Raw genomic sequence first — 20,576 nt, 5'->3', positions numbered from 1 at the left:
TGATTTAACAGTTATTGGTGAAATCTAGGCCAATCTTGCCTTCCAAAGCTAAAGCAGGATTTTTTCCCTATCTAGTAATGCTGTAGTTTTTTACATTCTAAAGCAAGTATAGAGGCTGATAGGAGTCAGAAGAATCCAACTTAGGGATTGTAGTGCTCCTGTTGCTCGTTGTGCCCTCACAGAAGGTTCAGATACATTTTGTGGATGCAGATTTAATACTGCCAAGTTCAGAGTAATCAACATGCAGGATGTGACCACAGGTGTACTGGTGCATTCACTGCATATATAACCACATTTATGTTTGTGGGTGTTTGTCATCACATGCTATGCGCTTTTTTAGGACTTAATTTGTACTTCTGTTCTCTCTGTGAAAACCTACAGAATTTTACTACCTGGATAGAAAAAAAAAGTCTCCCGACTTTGTAGCTAAGGTAGGAGCAACAGCACATTTTTCTAACCATCTTCTTGGCCTTTAGATGAAAATTCAATGCAGTGCTTTGGCTGGCATGTCCCTTAGGCGGTATACGTGAATGAGGAAGGAAGGAGTAAGGACTGAAGATCAAGGCTGTGCAATAGACCAGTTATTTCAGCCGGCGTAAATTTTCTTTTAACTGTTGTTAGTTGTTACTGTTGTTAGTTGTAACTATTGTTAGTTTGACTTACTTTCTTGGTTCTTCCCTTTATTCTTATTGCTTCCCACCTCGCATCTCTAGGCTTCCCACCTACATTTCCTGCAGAGAAACATTCCTGCCTGCCCGTCCGGCTGTGGTTTGCGGCCGCCTCCTCTCCTTCCAGCTCCTGCGGCCAGCGCTGCGTCCTTCCAGACCACCTCGCCTTTCCCCTTGCAGCATCGCTTCCCACGGAACAGCCTGGGAACAGCCCCCTGCTTGCCTCTTTCGTCAGGTCAGGCAGGAGCAGCTTCTGGGCCAGCGGCGGAGCGATATAAATATAAATATAAATATAAATATAAATATAAATATAAATATAAATATAAATATAAATATAAACAAATATAAATATAAATACATATGTCTGGCTTCTGCTGAAATTAGGAAAAATATTAAAGATATTAAAACATTTTATATTTTAATATTAAAAATTAAATTATAAATGTTAATATTTTAATATTAGAATAGTAAGTATATTTAAAGGGTGTTGGTAATCTCTGCGCGTCAGTTGCCGTGCAGATCAAACCAGCGATAGGCAGTTTTGTATAGTTTAATTCAAATTATTATTCTTTTCTCCCTGATCACGCAGATCCCAAGAAACGCCGCCATGAAAAATAAACAAGCTGTCCGTAAAGCCACAATATGACAAGGGAGCACTTGACCCGCACGCTTTATTTTGTAAATAAATAATCCAGAGGGAGCTGGCAGCCGGCGCTGCGCAGGCACCGGGTGTGCGAGCGGGGGGCACGGGGAAGTGCCCGGCCCCGGCAGCCCCGGCGTGCCGGGCGGAGCCGCTCCTCTCTCCCGGGAAGGGAGGAGAAGGGGAAGGAAGGGAAGGGGCTGGGAAGGAACCGGCCAAGGCCGCCCCATCGATCGCCCCAGGGGCCGGCCCGACCACGCCACCGCCCGCCCGGCCCCCGCGCTGTGCTCAGGTGTCCGGCGGCGAATCCCGTGCCCGGGATCCGTCCTGCCGCCCCGCCCGGCGGCGGCGAGGGGCGGGACCGGCGCCGACTCCGCTTTTGCTCCGCTCCGCGCCCGCCACTCCGCTCGGGTTCCGCCGCTCCGCTCCGCGCCCGCCGCTGCCGCCGCCATGAGCGCGGATCCCGTCGTCTTCGTGTCGGCCGCCAGGACCGCCGTGGGTGAGAGGCGGCGGCGGGTGGCGGATGCTCGCGGCGGGGCCGGGCGGGTGTCCCGGTGCTGAGCTCTCCCTCTGTGTCCCCCTGCCAGGCTCCTTCAACGGCGGGCTGTCGTCGCTCCCCGCGCACGAGCTGGGCGCCGCCGCCATCCGGGAGGTGCTGCGCCGGGCCGGGCTGGCCCCCGAGGAGGTGTCGGAGGTGATCCTGGGGCAGGTCCTCACCGCAGGTACGGCCCGGCGGGGGGACCGCTCCGCCCGCGCCAGCATCCCTTCGGGGCTGTCCCATGGGAACGGCCCGGGTTTCACCTTACAGGGCGGTATGCCTTGCCACTGCAAACACGGTTCCTTAACAAAGGACTTGATAGGCATCGTGGCTGCTTCTCCATATGCTCTGGGTGACCGAAAGGATGGGGTTTTGGAAAGGATGTTGTGGGAAGTTCGGTTTTTTAAAAAATCCCTGAAGTAGCCAACAGTGTATATGTGAATGTCAGTTTCTTTTCTTTGTTACAGCATCCTTCTTACCTTGATCATCTTAGCTGCTGAGTTGAACATCCTAAGTAATGATAACTCTGAGATTTTAAGAGCTAGGCCTGCATTTGTGTTTTATCTACAGGACTAACCTGCAAGATCTTGTGATGCAACTTGTTTGGAGACAAATATTTTGATTTAATGAAAGTGTAACTGGCAGGGAATTGTTTGTTTTGAACTAGCTCCTGCTTATTCCAGGGTAATGTTTAATCAGTAGAATCATAGGCAGCTTTGTATTTTAAACGTGGAGGAAGGAAATATATATTTTTGTTTAAAGATGATTTAGATTCCTCTGTATTTTCAGTTTACTGAATGATGTGCTCTCGTTGTCCTTTTCTTTGTGTACAAAGAGCTTTGGCCTCGGGAGATGCAGATGAAGACTCTTTTCTTTGAATATAGTGCTCCTATTATCTCCATCAAGATCACAAGAAAGACTGGAAGCTTTCAGGTCCATCTGTGCATAGTTGTGCTTTTGGTTTCCATATGAACTTTCAGGGAAAGTTAACTGCTAGTGATGTACAGAAGATGTCAAAAAGAAACTCTTCAGAAAGTAGCAATTTAAATGATTTTTCATCCTACACATACAACAGGCTAGGGCTGATCTGAAGTAGTGTTTCCTCTGACCAGGCATCAAAAGCAGAGCTGTAGATATCAAACTATCAGTAGCAGGTATTTATTGATCAATATAAATGAGAGAGGTTATCTCTTTATAGATTACTGCTGGGCACTTCTCTACCCACCAGCTAAAAGGAGCAAGCTCTAAATTTTTGTGGAATCAGGGTATTGTGACCAGTGACAAGGTGGATTTGTGTTTTTAAGAACAGACAAAAGCACATTGCTGCCTGTTCCCACAGGTGCTGGCCAGAACCCCGTGCGGCAGGCCAGCGTGGCTGCGGGAATCCCGTACTCCGTGCCCGCCTGGAGCTGCCAGATGATCTGTGGGTCGGGCCTGAAGGCTGTGTGTCTGGCTGCTCAGTCCATACTGATGGGAGACTCCAGTGTCGTGGTCGCAGGGGGCATGGAGAGCATGAGCAAGGTAAAGCAGAGGGTTAGACAAGCGTTGCGCTGATGTGCTGGGAGCAGAGAGCCCCGTGGCAAAACCCTGGGTCTGCAGGCTGGCACCCGGAGGCAGAGCGAAAGGGTCGCTGTGCTTGCGAATGAATTTACACGTGCAACAGTAGCACACTTCTTGCAAAAAAAGACTTCATACTGTAGCTACTGAAAACGTGCCCTACAAACACACACTACATTTAAAAGTCCATTTTTATTTCTATCTAGCTCTGTTGTGCTGAATGATTTTTGTTGTCATCTTATTATAGGGGTTCTATGCTATTGTCGCCTTATCACAAAAGTTTCATCCTTCTTATGGGCAGTTCCTCAGGGCACTGCCTCTTTCTTCTTCACAAAGCAGCCAACTGACTCCAGTTCCCTTCTCAACCAGCCACCCCACTCTTTTATAGCACTCTTCTTCTCATTGGTTACAGCTGCGGCCTGGTAAAGTCAGGCCTGTTCCTAATCTTTGATAATTGGCCCAGCTGCAACTCCTTAGGGGTAAGACTACTTTCTACATTCTTTTCTTATATTCTATCCCCCTACAGATTTTCCTGTGACATAGCACAATAGACAGGATTTTTGTATTGCAAGAAGCCCAGAGAAGGAATAACTGAAAATGTTATTGTTTGCCAAGAAATTAAGGCTTGGAAAGAAAGCAAAGCAGTTTTATTTCAAGGTGTTCATTCCAAGGCTGTATTCATGAATGGGTCTGAGCTGGTGATCTGATTCCCAAGAAACGGATGGCCTCTTCTGCCAGGGCTCAGCTGCCTGTGCTGAAAGCGATGTTAACATTCCCTGACAGCAGAGTGCAATGGGGAACTAGCTGGAGCAGGCTAGTAGGATGGGAGGGCTACAGCCATGTGGCCCAGGAATGACAGATTTGGTCTGTGGAGAGGAAACAACACTTGCAGTGTGGTGGTCTGCTACCAGGGGAATGCACAGGCCAAATGGCATGCCAGCTGGCAGGCTCTGGAGGGACGGGCAGGGTTTGGGATGGGTACCTCCAGCCACCAGGCAGGGGTCTGTCTCTGCAATGGTCTGTCTGAATTGTGTATTGGAGATGTAGACATCTCACTCCTTTCAATATATGCTTTTGCAGGCTCCTCACGTCATTCACATGCGAGCTGGGGTCAGAATGGGAGAGGCTTCCTTGCAGGACACCATAATCCTTGATGGCCTTACAGATGCTTTTTATCAGTATCACATGGGCATAACAGGTAAGTGATGACAGTCCATAAAATGAAATGGTCAACTGAAAGAATTCATTGACATGAAATTTCAGAAATCTGAAATTACAAATAACATGTAAGCTGTCCTTATGTTGCAGTCATGAAAAAGAAAGAAAGAAATACATAATATTGAAAGACATTGAAGGCCTTTTCTGTTTTGTTTGTAAAGTTGCTGCTTTGGGTTTTTCTTCTGTCTGAGCTAATCTCTCTGCACCTCTTCTACATCTGAGAAATTTAATTTCAGAAAAAATATAAATAAAATAATCCCTGTATGTAACTGGAGCATTCAGCAGCACAGATTTACGATGAGGGGGAGTTACATAAAGTGCCCTGTGGATATGCATGGTTTTGCAGCTTCAGGTTATTGCACCCTGGTTGGGATGGTCAGCCAACTGCTTCTCCAGACCCTGCTCGTGAAACAGAGTGACTGCAGAAGTGTTCCCTTTCCTGATGTGGCTGTAGAGAGTTCCTGTAGAGAGATCTGAGCATAGTAGTTCAGAGAAGCAATAAACTACAAAAACTTGTTTGCATTTGTATTTAATTTGATAATATCATCTAGGAGGAGATTCCACACAAAAATCTTCACCCTCAAGTGTAAATACAGTAGAAAATCATGAGTAAACAAAATTAGGAAATCAGAACGAAAATGGTTCAACAAACTCAGCTGCTTGCTACAGCAAACATTATTGACTACCTTTGTGCTTACAATTTTGCAATTTAAAATTTTGGCATTTCCTGATGGCAGTTTGCATTTTCTTCCCCTTTCAGCTGAAAATGTGGCCAAGAAGTGGCAAGTCAGTAGAGGGGAGCAAGACCAACTTGCTGTACAGTCACAAAACAGGGCAGAGGCAGCACAGAAAGCTGGCTATTTTACAAAAGAAATTGTTCCTGTTCTTGTACCTTCTAAAAAAGGTAGGTGTGAATGGATAATGAGAGCTGATTTTAAGGAAAAGAATCTATTTTCTGTTATGGCTTCTGTAATCAGTGGATGGTTTCCCGGATGGTTTCCCACTTACACAGCTTTTTTGTAAGCATGTGGCCTGTTGCTCTCTTTTGCAGCTTTCAGTGGTTATATTTTAAATAAGAGAGAAGCAATGCAAATGTGGAATATCTCAGTGTAGCTTTCTGCAAATAGTAATAGTGTGTTTATTGAAGATAGAATAACAACCTAGACAAAGCACTGACTTAACATAGGCTTAGATATGGTACCGAAATCAGTGATTTTCATTTTCTTAAGACTCCTGCTGCACCAAACTTAAAACAGTCATATTGATCTGGCAAACCTTGCCCACTTAGTAAAATACAGAGTGACAATAGTTAAGGTTACGAGTTAGTTGTGTAGTCAGGTTACATATAATGGATATGCTTCTCTTTAGATTTGTGAGTGATACAAATCTACATATCTGTACAAACAGACCTATTACAACGCTTGAGCCAAAGTCTGTTTCTTGAGCAGGGGAATTCCCCAGCTCCTTGTGAGGTAGTGCAAAAACTGAATTATCCAAAAAGATATCAAGAATCGGTTCTTCAACAATTCCATTGAAGAGACCCTGCAGAAAAAGTCCTGGCTTTAGGCTGGCTACAAACTATTACATGATACCAATTTAGATGATAATATTCAATGACACTTGACTATTCTTTGTAACAAGATTACCAGAAGTATCATTTGACATATAGCCTTCTGCTGAAAGAGAAGGTACTGGGTTAGGAACAGCAAGAGCAATACTGACTTTTGCATAACTAGACAGTATTTTAGCTGCTAGTGTTCGTCTTAGAAAACCTGAGCTGTCTGCCCTGCTAGAAGGAGCTGGAGGGTTGCAGCTGTTTGTTAAACTGCCCTGAGTTGGCAGCTGTCTCCAGTGTAAGAATGCCTTGTTGGTTGAAAGGAATATGGTGTATATTCCTACTCAGCATGTTGGTTTTGCTGTCTTTCTGTTAGAGATGTGTCTGCGTGATTAGACACTCTTGTGAGCATAATGCTGTTTTGCAGGTCCTATAGAAGTTAAAATAGATGAACACCCTCGACATGGGAGCAACCTGGAAACAATGTCAAAGTTAAAGCCCTGTTTCTTGACAGACGGAACTGGGACAGTAACAGCAGCTAATGCTTCAGGTTGGTCCATCTGGCTTAACTGACATGGAAAAGAACAGTAGCTGCTTGTGGCTGAAGGCAGGGTCTCTGTGAGGGGTGTGGCTGCTGTGTGTTCACTGCTTTGCAGGAAATGGCAATGTGTTTGACATCGTAGGCAGAACTCCATTTGAGATGTGGTGGAGGATTTCTTTAGAGAGTTGTCTTTTGTTTCCTTGTTTTCTATGAAACAATACAAGAGTTTGGGCAATAACAGCAGTATTTGATAGGCTGGAAGGAATATTTCCTTTTAAAACTGTCTAAGGGTTTCTGACACTGCAGGTTTGGACAGTGGAAAACTTAATGATTAATGTTTAAAAATGTTACTCCTGTGGGACTGCCACAAGCAGCTTTTAAATGTCTTCCTGTGTCTTTATGCTGCTCCTTCCAAAGCCTGCCTAACAAGTGTGATGTACTTACTTTTCAGATTTTATTTTGATTCTCCCACCTGCTGCTTTCCAAATAGAATCACAAATGTGTCACATTTACAGCAATATAGTTTCAAGTGTTTGTGGCAGAGAACAGACTTGGCTGGCATGAGCAGTACTGACCTAAACGAGTAAATTATTTGTGATTTTTGTTTTGTCTAGGTTGTGATTTTATGCAAGCAGGAGAAAGTGGTACAGTAAAAGCCATAAAGTCCAACAAATAGATACAAGTTGTTTGTTATTCCACAGGTTTAAATGATGGAGCTGCAGCTGTTCTTCTAATGAAAAAGTCAGAAGCTGCTAGGAGAGGTCTTATGCCTTTGGCTCGGATTGTATCTTGGGCTCAGACAGGTATAGATCCATCTATTATGGGAGTAGGGCCCATTTCAGCAATAAGGAAAGCTGTAAGTAATCACTTATCTGTGTATCCATAATGTTAAAACTCTTGGTTTTAATTGCTTTTTGTTTTCTGGCCATGTCTTGGTTTTGCCCTGTTCTAAAGAAAACTCAGTAAGAAAAAAGTAAACTATGTGAAAAACAGCCTCAAAATAGTGTAGTATATAAGATTAGGAATCCTAGTGCTACTAGGCTAGTACCTACATGTTGGAAAAAGAAAACCCCAATGTGTATGTGCATAAATGGACTTCAGAGCATAAACTAGTCAGGTTTGTGGAAAGGTATCTAGATAACCTAGGAAACTAAAGATCAAATTTCAGGCATGTGTGTAACTAACCCAATTCAGTGATACAGTTCTGATGATGTGTCTGGCCAAGTTAATTTTCAGATCATTGCCTGAATGTATTTTCAATAGTACAACACTGAGGGAAGGGCCACTGAGTGCCATCTGCATTAGCCAATGGGACAGTGCCCATTGTGTTTCAGTTTGGCCTGCAAAACGTTTGGAGCTTACAAACTGGATTCCTTTCAGGTGTAACTAAACAGGAAGGGGAGTTCCAAAACCACATCTAACGTGCTCAGAGCATTACTGCACCCACTGATGTGCTGAGTGTTCAGTCCACAGGACAAGGTTCTCAGTGCCCCAGTGAGCAGCCCTGCTGGTACCACACTGCTTGCTAATGCATCCATAACCCATAGCAGCCCCAGCTGACTATTTGTTAAAGCTTAGCTATGAAAGTGAGCATGAAAAGAGCTAAGAGCAGATTTGCTTTAATGTTATTTTTTAAATACTCTGTAAAGGCCTTACTTTGTTCACCTCTGAATATCCTAGCGATGTGGAGGTCCTACCTGAACTCACCCAAGCTCTGTGGCTTTTGACAAGAAAATCAGAACTATAATGCTAAAGCTTTTTCTTACCAGATCTCAAATTGTTCTTTTAAATGAAGGGTGCAGTAACTGCATATACAATACAGTTTTAGTATAAACTGTGGAACAGAGCTGTACCTATAACTGTATACATACTATGAAAAAGGGCACACTACTTCATAGAACATGGTCCTAATAATACCAAGATTGTGGCTTCAATTCCTTTATGGGTCATTTATTTAAGAGTTGGACTTGACGATCCTCATGGGTCCCTTCCAACTCAGCATATTCTGTGATTCTGTGATTAAACTTTGTGTGTTACCAAATGTTCAGACCCTCCATGTACTGTTTATCACTTCAGAATTTTAGAGTAGCACTTTACAGTAAGAGAATGACTATGTTATACATTAAGAGTTACAATAACATTGTGTATCTTAAGCTTTTCCCAGAAGAATGGGATAGTCCATACTGTCTATTTTATCTATAGAAAAAGGCTCCCCTCCTTGACTGTAGCCTCAGAGGTGCACCAGTCTGGCCAGCCTAGGTTGTGAAACATCAATAGTGATGATTCTGCTGATAAAGTATTGCTGTTAGAAACAAAGCAAGTGGAAGTAAAAATGTACACATGTGAAACATGCCTACGCCTGTACCAGAGCAGGCAATTGCATCACAAGTTTCTCAAGTGAAAACATGACCAAGCCATCTTCAAAAATAGTCATCTGTGAAAAGCTTTAAGTGCAAGCTTTCAATGTAAAGGCAGGAGAGACTGGACAAATCAGATGTGGCACTGATCACTAATGGTTGACACCACACTCTTTCCTGTTTAAAAGTCTCTGTTAATATACTAGAGACCCTAATGGAGTCAGACTATGTCCTAAAAAAATTGTTTTTAATCTGTTAAAAGCCTGCTTCTGAATGCAGTGCTTGTTGAAGTAAGGGCACCGGGTACAGTTTGATTCTCACAATTGCACCACCACTGCTACTACGTGTAAAATCAATCAAGATTTTTTATGAGCAGCCAGCATTATTACAGCTCATTGTACTGACTTGTTTGACACTGAAGCCTGTAGTCTTCAAGAATTCTGTCAACACTGGCTATAAAAAATTGTTTTCCTTCAACGTTTCTAAAGCTTCAAATCACACAATTTACATCTTATGAAAAGCTTCCTCTGGTGCTAAGGAAGAGCTAAAAGATAGTAAGGTCTTATTTGCACTGTTTTCTCAGATTGACAAAGCTGGCTGGACTCTGGAACAAGTTGACCTGTTCGAAATTAATGAAGCCTTTGCGTCACTATCTGTTGCAATTTCAAAAGAACTGAAAGTAAACCCAGAAAAGGTAATGATTTGTAGGCTGGCATTAGCTTACCTTCTGTAATTCAAACTTGTCCCATTCTGTGCATGTGGATTGTAAAGATGAGCACAGCTCTCTTGCAATCCCTTTGGTGTAAGCAAATAGGGTGGGAGCCCCAGCAGGCATTTCCTCACACTGCTCTGTCTGCTGGCTTTGCTAGCAGTTTCCTAGCTGAACAACTTGCAGTGCTGTTGCAGTGGATTGTTGTGCAAATCTAGGCAACTGCTCAAACATACTTAATTCAGAATTTGAAACTGCTGCCTCAAATATATTTGCCACAGTATTATTTCAGTGAAGGGAAAAACCATGGGTATTATTCTCCCCTCCCTAAATTCACCTCTTATCTTCAGAGTGAAGACTGCACCCTTGCAGAATACTGATTATTACCAGCTGTTGCACTCATGCACTTTCTTGCATGAAGTGAGGCTTGGAGTTTCAAGCTCACAAATAATTAAGGGCTAGATCCCTGTGAAGTCATTTATGTTGAAAATCAGCTAAGCCAGTTAAATGTTCTTGACTGTCTATATTGGCTTTTTTTTCCCTTTTAGATCAATATACAAGGTGGAGCTATTGCTCTTGGCCACCCTCTGGGCGCCTCTGGTTGTCGCATCCTTGTAACTCTCCTCTATGCACTGGAGCGAACTGGTGGAAAACGTGGTGTTGCTGCTCTCTGTATAGGAGGAGGAATGGGAATAGCCATGTGCGTTGAGAGATAAATGAGGGAATGAATCAACAGCTAGTGTGAACTAGCTTTGAAACATTTTACTAATAAACTTCTCAATAACATTTTAACAACTCACATTTTGTTTGTTTTGCCTAAATGTAAGTAAGCTTACACCATTACTTTTTGACACTCAAACACTGACTTGACAAAGAGGTCCGTGGTTACTGCAGGCACACTAGTTATTAACACTCTAGAGCCTAAATTCTCACTGCAAGAACCAAGCTTGCTTTCAAAAATTAAGTTTGTTCACAAGAAAATAGCAGCAACATTCAACCACTTGTTTTATTAACATTTTAGTTATAAGAGTGGGAAGTGTAAGTGAAACAAACATAAATAAAGCCTAAGTTATTCTTCAAGTGCTCCAGACTGAACTGCATCCTCATAGCACCCTCCTCTCTCTTCTTTAGTTTCAGGGTGCAGTTTAATAAGATCATCAATTCGAAGAATAGTAATTGCAGCTTCTGTTGCAAACTTGAGGCTCTTAGTTTTGACCATGGTTGGTTCAAAGACGCCAGCTTGCTTGTTATCACGAGGTTTTCCATTGATCAAGTCAAGACCAATCCTGCAAAGAAAGAATGCTGTCAGATGGAGAGGGAGAAACAGCAGAAATACAGCAGCTGGGAGTATGCTGGGTAGCTACTGCTTCATTACAGCAATACATACACACAACTCAAGGGCAGGGGAAAAGGAGTTCACTGATGACATTTTTTTTTTTTACTATGCAAACCATGGTTCAGTAAACTGGGAGAACAATTTTCCATCTAGGTCACCAACCCACATCACTTTACCAGCCTTATACCAGACAGATACTTGCCATTTCAGATTTTTGCGATCTGGGTTAACTTGAGCCTCATTGTGGAATGCTCTCAATTTTGCAACAAGATCTGTGGCATCCTGAGCAGCATTTACTGCCAATGTATTTGGAATTACTAAGAGGGATCTTGCAAATTCTGCTATTGCAAGTTGTTCACGTGATCCCTAGAAAGAGGAAAAAGGTTTTTAGACCGATACTACTACAAGAGAGGAAAAAATACAGCCACAATCAAGAAAAGCACTAACAGGTACAGGTTTACACATGCCTTTTCACATGCAAAACCTGTGTTTGGGTCAAAAAAAACATAGAATCTAATTATGAGAGAAAGAATTAACTAATATCCTCCATTTTAAAGAACCATCTTAGATTCTGTAAGATGATTATGTTTTCATGAACCACAGAAATTACTTCTAGTAGATGAAAATGATTGCTTGGAGATACACGGTGCAAGTCTTAACACATACACACCACTGCTGCTTTGTGCAAGACTTACCATGCTGGTTGCATAATTTTCAAGATATATTGAAAGTGCTGCCTCTACAGCACCACCACCTGGGACAACAGACTTGGATTCCAAAACCCTTTTGACAACACAGAGAGCATCATGTATAGATCGCTCCATTTCATCACACATGAAGTCATTGGCTCCTCTCAAGATAATTGATGCTGAAGTACGAGCCTTTGTACTAGGAAGAAAAGGAATCAGAAGTCAGCTGTGTTGGATGGAACCTAGATTAAAATTCTTCTTGGTAAATTTTTTCTTCTAAAGCCAAGTTCAGTTGAGCCTCATTATTTCAACATTTAAAAGAAAATCTTAACATTATTATGCCCCCTTGCAGGATACATACATTGTAACTTAGTCACCATTTTAATTTCTAACATGCATGCGTCTAGCTTGAATTTTATTCTTTTAAAGAAAGCTACCTGTCAAAGTGAGATGACAAGATATTTCCCCATCAAAGAGGGGAGAGCGTACTTAGATAGTAAGAAAGATCCCTTTTGCACAGAAAAGGCTGTCACATATAGCTGACACACAAGTGCTATGGGCAGGGTGTGTCATTCATGCTCAAATGACACCACAGGAACACAAACACCAGAAGGGATACTGAAGCAGTGGAAAAGTTATTATCCAAAGTATGTTCTTGTGAAATGAATTGATATTTAAGTCTTCAGGTACCTGACAGCAGTGACAGCAGCACAAGCAGACACTGTCTTTCACTACAAATGGAAAGATTTAGCTCACACCTCTTTATTCAGATGAAATCACTCAGATGGTACCTATTACCCTTTACCATCTCAAAGGGAAGCCAGTTTAGAAACATTTGTTTATAAACAAAAATTTAAGTAAAAACTGCCTAGCAATCTGATTGTCTTATATACTGTAATGTATCCAGCTCCAGCAAAAGAGACTAGATACTGATACTTTCACCTCTAATTTGCACTGGATTTCTGTATAACTATTTTCCTATGTGTATAACTACTCCAACCACTCAGATAGCATCAAGTAAATAAATGCAATTTTATCTCAAACTTAGTAAAGAACAAAACTGAGTATTTTTAAAAGGATCCTTACTTCTTGATTAAAATCAGCTCATCATCACAGATTCTCTCTTGAATCACTTCCTCTGCCTGTCCCAGCATTAATGCCTCAAAACTCTCCTCACCTTCAAGGTTTGCAAGGGTTGAACATATGGTTGCTTTAACAAACAAACAAAAAAGCAAAGTTAACATTTAATTCCTGCACATCATCCTTTGCCCACTTCCCTGAATAGGTGTACAGAGAGAAAAGCAGAAATAAAAGCTGTGTTGAATAGATTTTTCTTAAACACTTCTAGTTCTCAGGCAGCAATTCAGTATTTCTAGCTGATAAACGTCTCCTTTCATTCAACTTTTACAGCACTTCTTTTTTCACAGCCAGTACAAGTTCCCATGCTTTACCACAATGAAAGAGTTTTCTTCCAAACTAAAGAACTGACAGATAAAAATATGTACAGGACCAGATTTTTTTTTTTTTGAAAGTATGATTTAGTGATTTAGGAGTTCCTTATTCATCTTGAACTATCTAAACAATGTCCTTAACTGTCTAAACAGAGGCTTATGAATGCATGCATAATAAAGACTTCTGAATAAACACAGATTATGGCTCCTATTTCCACAAGAGGCCAGTCTTCACAGTGCCAGGCAGCTGCTTCTCCTACCACAGAACATCTTCAACAATCAAGTTTTACAATACTATTACTTTGACAAAGGTCACTTAAAAACGACAGTAAAGCTAAAAAGGCTCAGCTTTACTCATCCTGACTTTAAATGTTAAGAAGTTGTATTTTATAAAAGAGTCAAGAAATACCTTAACAACAGCTTCTACTTTGAAGAATAAATTTATAAACCAGTTATTCTTACACAAGCATACCTCCTGATGCCTTAGCAATCCGCTTAAGGTCCTTTTTTACGACTCTTCGTACTGCCATAGCTCCAGCATCAACAAAGTATTTCAGACACATATCATCAATACCTCCAGTGGTGAGAATCACATTGGCACCAGTGGCCAGAATCTTCTGGATTCTTTCTTTGGTAATATCTGACTCTCTGCAAAGATTAATGTCAAAGTTATAAAAAGGTATTATAAAATATACCATCACATCTGTCAGCCAACTTCATGAAACCTTAATGCAGAGCTCTGTATGAATGGATCACTGCACAAACATACTTGCATTTCTTGAAAACTGACTTAATACTAGTTCTGCCTCCAGAAGTGAAGGCATCTTCCATTACTATTTGGTATTAGAGGGAAATGTTAACATTCAAAACATTTTTTACCTCTTGCACTCAGCCAAAATTAAATTGAGCCACCTCAACTGAAGACACCAAATCAAGCTTGTGAAACCCCACTGCCTCAGTTATTCAAACTTCCACACACCTCTGCCTTATCTGGTCCAGCTTCTCAGGGTCTGAGATAACAACCTGAACACCAAGCTTCATTTTTGCTTTCTGCAGGCTGAAGTCAAGGCATGCAATCTTTGCATTAACTATTCTCTTGGTCATACCTGATGAGGAAAAATAAGCAAGAAGGATTTCGTCAAATCGATTTAACAGAACATCAAGTCAGCATTAGAGATTAAAATTAGCATTACTTTCACATTTCAGATTCCTACTGTTTGCTTCTCCACCTTCAGTTCTGCCCTACTGCAGAAAAATGCTGAGACTTTCCTGCGTTACTTTTTGACATACTCTGTCCCCAAAATGTGCATGACCATAACAATCTGACCTATTGGTCTCACATCCTCTAAGTCACCTAATCACAGCACAGCTCTGCTAAATGGAACAGCTCCCCACAAACCTGGCAGTGGCTCCCCACAAGGGAAGCGTTGAAGTTCCAGCAGAGCACAATGCTGACACTGATCCAGGGAAACTCCAGCAACTCACCAACACTTTGTGGATCACTGCTAGCTGGCAGGCTCTAGTCTAAGAAGCACTGGTGAAGTGCGGTATTTTGTGTTCCTGTTTAACTGTTCTGGAACTGAAAACCCACATGATTTGCACTGAGCACAGCCAGTAAGGAGAGCAATGCAGAAAGACGGAGAGGACTGAGGTGAGATGGAGGATTTCTGGAAGGCAGGCTGTGCTTACCCTGAGAGCCCACGACGCAGTTGAGCGCGTAGCCGTTGACGAGGATGCTCTCCTTCTGGCTGCGGCCGTGGGCCTTCAGGACATTGACCGAGTTGATGGGGTACCGAGCCTGACCCTTCTGGTCTGTGTATTTAACTGCCAGGGCAGCATCCACCACCATGTTAGCAAAGAAATCGCCATCACTGAGAGGCTGTTAAGGTTAAAACTGAAGAAGGAAACTACTGTTATGCTTAAGGGGGAAAAAATAAAACAAACCCAAAACAAACCATGACACAAATAACTGACAGTGCCAAAACTAAGTTTCCAAAAAAAGAGCTTCAGAAAGGCATGTAAGTGCTAGCTCTCCTTACCATTGTCTTAAAGGAAAGAGTCATTCTAAAAGCTGAAACGCTGGTAGGAAATTATGACAGACTAGTATGAAACCTGCATTTTATGTACCTTTTGTTGCTAAAGAAAAATACATATCCTATAGTCGGTCTGCATAAAAGGTAAAAATGCAGGTTTTTCTGTGCCCATGGAGTAAAATTCAACTTTCTTTCCTCTGATTCACTCCCAGGTACTTCTGTAACACATTCTTCTACTCACACAACTCTTTAACTCATCTCCCCAACAAGCAAAGCAATTCTTAGGAAACACTACGCTTTAAAGGCTATCATGATGTGCCAACCCAGATTTAAATGTCACAATACCTGTAAAATGCCTGTTATAAACACAACAGCTTCAATACTGTGTCATGCTCATAAAAACTGCTGCCAAGGATACTCTAACCTCGCTACTGAAGCTCCCTAATCAACCACTCCCACTTCACTCACTTGATCAATTTAAAGGATACACTCCTATGATTTTTGAGGACATTGATGTTTTAGCAGCATTAATTAGGCACTCCCTGCCCAACTCATCTGTGTTAATAACAAGATTTTCATTGATGTAGCGAACAGCTTCCCTGTAAAATAAAGACAAATATACAAGTAAAGAACCACCCCCACAAAAGGACAAAAACGTACATGTTTTCAGCTCTTCTAAATGTTACCTCAAATAACAAAGGGATAAAATCAATTGCTCTCCAAGAATGGCTGTCATTCCTTTACATGATTATGAAATACAATTAAAAAAAAAGAAAACCCACAAGACAATCCAACCCAAACCAACCAAAATCCCAGCCCTCCTGCAACAAACCACCATATTCCACTTGGTGCCAATAAGTCTGTATTAATGCAGTCACAAAATGCTGAAATTCAACTGTATCAGTTTCTTACTTGCAGGCAAGCCTGTATCCACCAATAATGGAGGTAGGATGAATCTTTTGTTTCACCAGCTCATCTGCGTTTTTGAGAAGTTCTGCAGCAATAATTACCTGTTTGAAATACAAACACGAAATATGTGCATTCCACACAAGCAAAGTAACTACTTTGTGCACCACAGAACTAAAACCAATTTCTGATGTGAGGTGAGAGCTACCTAATTCCAACCCCCACCAAGGTACCTAAAGTCTCAGGTAAATTTTCAACACTCAGTACCCTTGTTCATACTTCACTTCTAGCAGTTGTTAAAAATTAAAAACCTAAATTCAGCCTCTATGACCAACCTTCAAGATAGGAAAAATCAATAATGAAACAGAAGTGAGCTAATTCCCTTCTGGAGCACCACTTTGCATATGGAAACTATGCAAAGTTCGATATATCTGCCTGTAAAATTTGCTACCTACCACTGAGGTGGTCCCATCACCAACTTCTTTGTCCTGCAGGTCTGCCAACTCACATAGGACTTTTGCAGCAGGATGTTCCACTTCCAGCAGTTTCAGAATGGTCGCACCATCATTAGTAATGGTCACGTCCTAATTTTCAGAAATCAAATGTGCATATCAGGTATATTTCTATTACACTTTCACTGCTACACTTCATAATGTTCATACAAAAAGAAATTATTATTTCCAATTGCCCATAAAATAACTATTTATAACAAAATTTTCCTGCTTCTTTTTAGTGTGGAGTTCCATTCTAGCAACAGAAATGTTACCAGTGCAGAATCTGCCCCTTCTTTTGAAAAGCCTCTATGGTACAGAAACTCATCAAACATTTTGCAAATACTGGATAAGCAGTCATGCAACGACTTCCCTCCAAAACAGTATTTTATTACATCAGCCTGGAAAATGACAAACTTTCTTCAATTGCTGGAAATATTTTAAAATACAAAATACTGCTTAAAAGTTGGTTATGAATTACTTGAATTTTTTTTTTATTTCTCCTTATGTGGAGACCAGGATATACAGGTCAGCACCTGTTAAACCTGACTTAAATGGTGAAACTCTCTTCTTGCAATCTGATCCATATTTTAAGTGGTTACAAGGACTTACCTACAGAAATTAAGTAACTGTAACATATACATTACCACCACAACAGATGAAACTAAAACGATGTACACACATTACACAATACTCAATTTTACCACAGTTCTCCTACCCTTCTCAGGATAAAACAGGCACATGCACATTAAGCCTATGAAGCCCACTAAGTGGGAGCACTTTTACACAGGAATACAAGCCCTCCTGACACTTGCTGAAGTAACATTACTTACGCCAATATCATCCACCAACATCTTATCCAGACCAACTGGCCCAAGAGAACTCTTCACAATATTGGCAATAGCAGATGCAGCAGTAACTGAATACATGAAAGAAGTAAATAAAAAAAAGTTTTATCTTCCCAGCTTTAGGATGATTCTCAGGTTTGTAAGAAACAGTGCCAAGAACCAACAGATCTGGAATTTGACAAGTGATCTAATCTAGCATAACATTTCAGCCTATCTAACCTGAGGCTTTACCTTACTTTGCTAGGCTTGCTGCTACTAAAAAAATACAATCTGTGCCAAACCTCACTCTTCCCTTCTGGCTGGTTTAGCTACGCTGACTGACCAGAAAAAGAATGGTTTCTCTGCTGTCTCGGTAAGATGGAGGACAGGACTGAGGTCAGAGGAGCAGTGGTGTTAGATCAGGAGGGGTTGGTAGCACTGCTGCTTTTGGCTGCAGCAAGCTGTGCCACAAGGCTTCACTCGCACTTAGTCCTCAATTCTGGGCAGACAGAGAACAGTATCACCACACATCAATCAGTAAAACATCTTTTGGTCCTTATCAGGCCTGTGACTGAAACAAAACATTTACTTCTGCAACTAAGTCACCCAAAAGTGGCTTCTGAGTCATTACTAAAACAACACAAAGCCTCTAAAACACTGACTCGTTAAAAGGTTGTTCTGCCATCTTCATATAGGAAAAAGATACAATCAACCTTTTCCTTCAGACCATGGCAAGTTTTTCTCTATCCCACAAGCATAGCCACTTAATCTAGAAATTGAAAAAGTGGTAGTTAAATGGGAAGAGTTATAACTCGGACAACAGATAACTACAAACAACACAATTTATTTTGCTTACAATGATTAATGTCAGCTTTCTGGAAGAAATAACGTTGTACCAAAGGTGCCATTAACACGTGGAATTTCGCCCGTGAATTAAAGCAAGGCTCGTAAATTTTAAGCTGCCTAAAGTACCATCAGAGCTACAGGAAAGAATCTCAGTTTGATTGGGAAGCAAGTTTTGGCTTCTTCCTTTGTCTTTTGTCTACTCAGAATCCGAGATTGATCTCGAAATTTGCAGCCTTCCCCCAGGACTTGGGGTTCAATCCTGAGCAATGGGTAACGTGTTTGAGAAGCGCAGTTACAGACACGCATTTGGAAGGTGGTCCCCACTTTCCGAAGCAGGTTATTTATTCCCTGTGCTGGGCGGCGGGGACCCTCCCCAGCTGCCCCTTCCCCTGCAGAATTCCCCGCAGGCCTTGCAGCCTCAGGCCCTACGCGGCCGGGACGGGGCAGAGCGGCCTCCGTGCAGCAGCAGCCGTGGCCCGGTGTTCGCTGCTACCAAGGGACGGAGGGAGGGGAACGCGGGGTCGCCACTCAGACTCCTGGAAGCGGCGCGGGAAGGCGTGCGCTCCTCTGCCGCCTGCCTCTCCCCCTCCATCCTCCATTTGCTCCCTCTCTGCAGGGAGCAGCGGCCCGGACGGAAGGAATCTCTCGAGAGGGGCGGCAGTTCCCGGGCAGAGCGGGGCGGGTGAGCACATGGCAGGGGTGACCATGGCCGCGCCATGTTCGCTCCTTGCTGCCCCTCCCTTCTCCCCCGCTCCCCCGGCCCTCACCGGGCGCGCCGCCCTCACCGTTTTGCGTGCGGACCGTGTCACCGCTGGTCCGCTCGCCGAACACGGCCAGGGGCCCCTCCATCGTCGACATCTTGCCGCCCGGGCGCGGCGCCACACGCACAGGGAACGGACAGGAGGGCGCGGAGAGGCGGGATGGCCGGGGCGGCGCGAGGCACGCTGGGAACGCGCCCCACTGCGCGCGGGGGCGGTGGGGCGGGGCACGCCCCGCGGGGGGCGGAGCCCCATCCCGAGCCTGCCCAATCCCGAGGCGCGGCGCCGCCAGGCCTCGAGCCGCGATTGGCGGGCGCCGCTGAACAAAGGCGCTGCGAGACGGGGCGCGGCCGGGGCGCTTCCACGAGCTTCTAGAAGGTGTCGCGGGCCTGGGCGCGCAGGCGCGGGGAGTGCTGCCGCCGCCGCCGCCGGTGGTGGGGTAAGGGATGCGCTGGGACAGACCCAGCTTCCCAAAGTGGGGACCTCGGCATGCGGTGCCATAACTGCCCTTCTCAAACACGTTACCCATTGCTCGGGAGTGTACCCCGAGTCTGGGGGAAGGCTGCAAATTCCGAGACCAATCTCGGGTTCTGAGATGCCAAAAGGTGAAGAAGCTGAAGACTTGCTTCCTGGAGAAACTGAGATTCAAGCTGATACTTTAGGCAGAACATTTTTAATGAGAATTACCCTGACTCATGACTGCGATTGCACTTGATAATGACACATTGTATGGTTTGAAGGTCTCTGAGCTGTAACTGTTCCCGTTATCCTACTACTTTTCAATGGCCAGGTTAAGTGACGATGCTTGTAGGATAGGGGGAAAACTTGCTAGTCTGAGGGAAACCTCAGGGGGAGATGGGGAATCTGCAAGGTTCAGGATAAGCATGTATGAATTCGTAGGACATGATGTGAACAGGCTTCTTGAATGTCGACAAGCAGGTACCTTGTGTGGCCAGGAGTGACCTCCACTGCCAGAGTTATACCTGGCTCCTATGGCAGTGTCCAGAGTTCCCCTGCCAGGTGGTGCCAAGAGATCTCCAGACCTTCATCCTCCTTTCAATACAATTTGCTCTTAGATGACTCAAAAGCATTTTCAGGACTACAGCAGTTAAATACAGCTCCAAAGTAAGGTTCCTGCGCGGTCATGCTGGCAGGAGGATGCTTTGGGAAGGCAGAGAAGCTTTGCTGTACCTGTGTGCCGCAGGAGCACTTGAAAAGAAGCCTAAAACAGGAAGATGGTAGTTCCCGAAACACCTATTCTTGCTATTTACCCACTCCCCTTTCCTTTCCGCGCCTTGGTCCCTCTTCCCTACACCCGTTCCAGGAAAAGCCGACCCGAAGGCCGGCATTCCCTAAAGCTCTTTTTCCGCGGGCAAAAGTTAAAATATGATCCCCCGAGCCGGAGCGGTGTTTTTTGCTGTTTTACGAGACGTGAGTACCGCACAGGCACCCCTCC

General features: G+C 43.4%; 2 protein-coding genes and 1 non-coding gene across 3 annotated transcripts; 1 reads left to right on the top strand and 2 right to left on the bottom strand.

The window, feature by feature from the left end:
• Nucleotides 1–1,414: 1,414 nt before the first annotated feature.
• Nucleotides 1,415–10,582, top strand: ACAT2 (acetyl-CoA acetyltransferase 2). The gene is made up of 9 exons (XM_054629971.2): nt 1,415–1,807; nt 1,896–2,030; nt 3,186–3,367; nt 4,484–4,601; nt 5,382–5,525; nt 6,604–6,726; nt 7,419–7,573; nt 9,658–9,768; nt 10,332–10,582. The coding sequence occupies exons 1-9, from the start codon at nt 1,759–1,761 to the stop codon at nt 10,497–10,499; spliced, it is 1,185 nt and encodes a 394-aa protein (XP_054485946.2). The 5' UTR covers nt 1,415–1,758; the 3' UTR covers nt 10,500–10,582.
• Nucleotides 10,583–10,764: 182 nt separating this feature from the next.
• TCP1 (t-complex 1) lies at nt 10,765–19,332 on the bottom strand. Its single transcript, XM_054629970.2, has 12 exons — nt 19,148–19,332; nt 17,523–17,608; nt 16,654–16,782; nt 16,205–16,302; nt 15,781–15,891; nt 14,949–15,130; nt 14,239–14,365; nt 13,732–13,907; nt 12,895–13,018; nt 11,815–12,007; nt 11,322–11,485; nt 10,765–11,069 (listed from the first exon to the last, which is right to left on the bottom strand). Exons 1-12 carry the CDS (start codon nt 19,218–19,220, stop codon nt 10,853–10,855), a joined length of 1,680 nt encoding a protein of 559 aa, XP_054485945.1. The 5' UTR covers nt 19,221–19,332; the 3' UTR covers nt 10,765–10,852.
• Nucleotides 18,184–18,319, bottom strand: LOC129119045 (small nucleolar RNA SNORA29). The gene has a single exon (XR_008534057.2). It is a non-coding gene; the product is annotated as a small nucleolar RNA SNORA29 (small nucleolar RNA).
• Nucleotides 19,333–20,576: the final 1,244 nt, after the last annotated feature.

Source organism: Agelaius phoeniceus, chromosome 3 (genome assembly GCF_051311805.1).
Source record: "Agelaius phoeniceus isolate bAgePho1 chromosome 3, bAgePho1.hap1, whole genome shotgun sequence".
NCBI classification, from domain to species: Eukaryota; Metazoa; Chordata; class Aves; order Passeriformes; family Icteridae; genus Agelaius; species Agelaius phoeniceus.
Note: the sequence above shows the minus strand (reverse complement) of the source record. Positions and strands in the feature narration are given on the sequence as shown.

What these genes read in the sequence shown, in the direction of transcription:
- ACAT2 (XM_054629971.2), top strand. Translation starts at nt 1,759, where the DNA reads ATGAGCGCGGATCCCGTCGTCTTCGTGTCGGCCGCCAGGACCGCCGTG. An exon ending in GTATCACATGGGCATAACAG is followed by an intron (nt 4,602 to 5,381) that starts GTAAGTGATGAC and finishes TTCCCCTTTCAG; the next exon opens with CTGAAAATGTGGCCAAGAAG. An exon ending in AACAGCAGCTAATGCTTCAG is followed by an intron (nt 6,727 to 7,418) that starts GTTGGTCCATCT and finishes GTTATTCCACAG; the next exon opens with GTTTAAATGATGGAGCTGCA.
- TCP1 (XM_054629970.2), bottom strand. Translation starts at nt 19,220, where the DNA reads ATGTCGACGATGGAGGGGCCCCTGGCCGTGTTCGGCGAGCGGACCAGC. An exon ending in CACGGTCCGCACGCAAAACG is followed by an intron (nt 17,609 to 19,147) that starts GTGAGGGCGGCG and finishes TCATGTATTCAG; the next exon opens with TTACTGCTGCATCTGCTATT. An exon ending in TCCTCAAAAATCATAGGAGT is followed by an intron (nt 15,131 to 15,780) that starts GTATCCTTTAAA and finishes ACAGCCTCTCAG; the next exon opens with TGATGGCGATTTCTTTGCTA.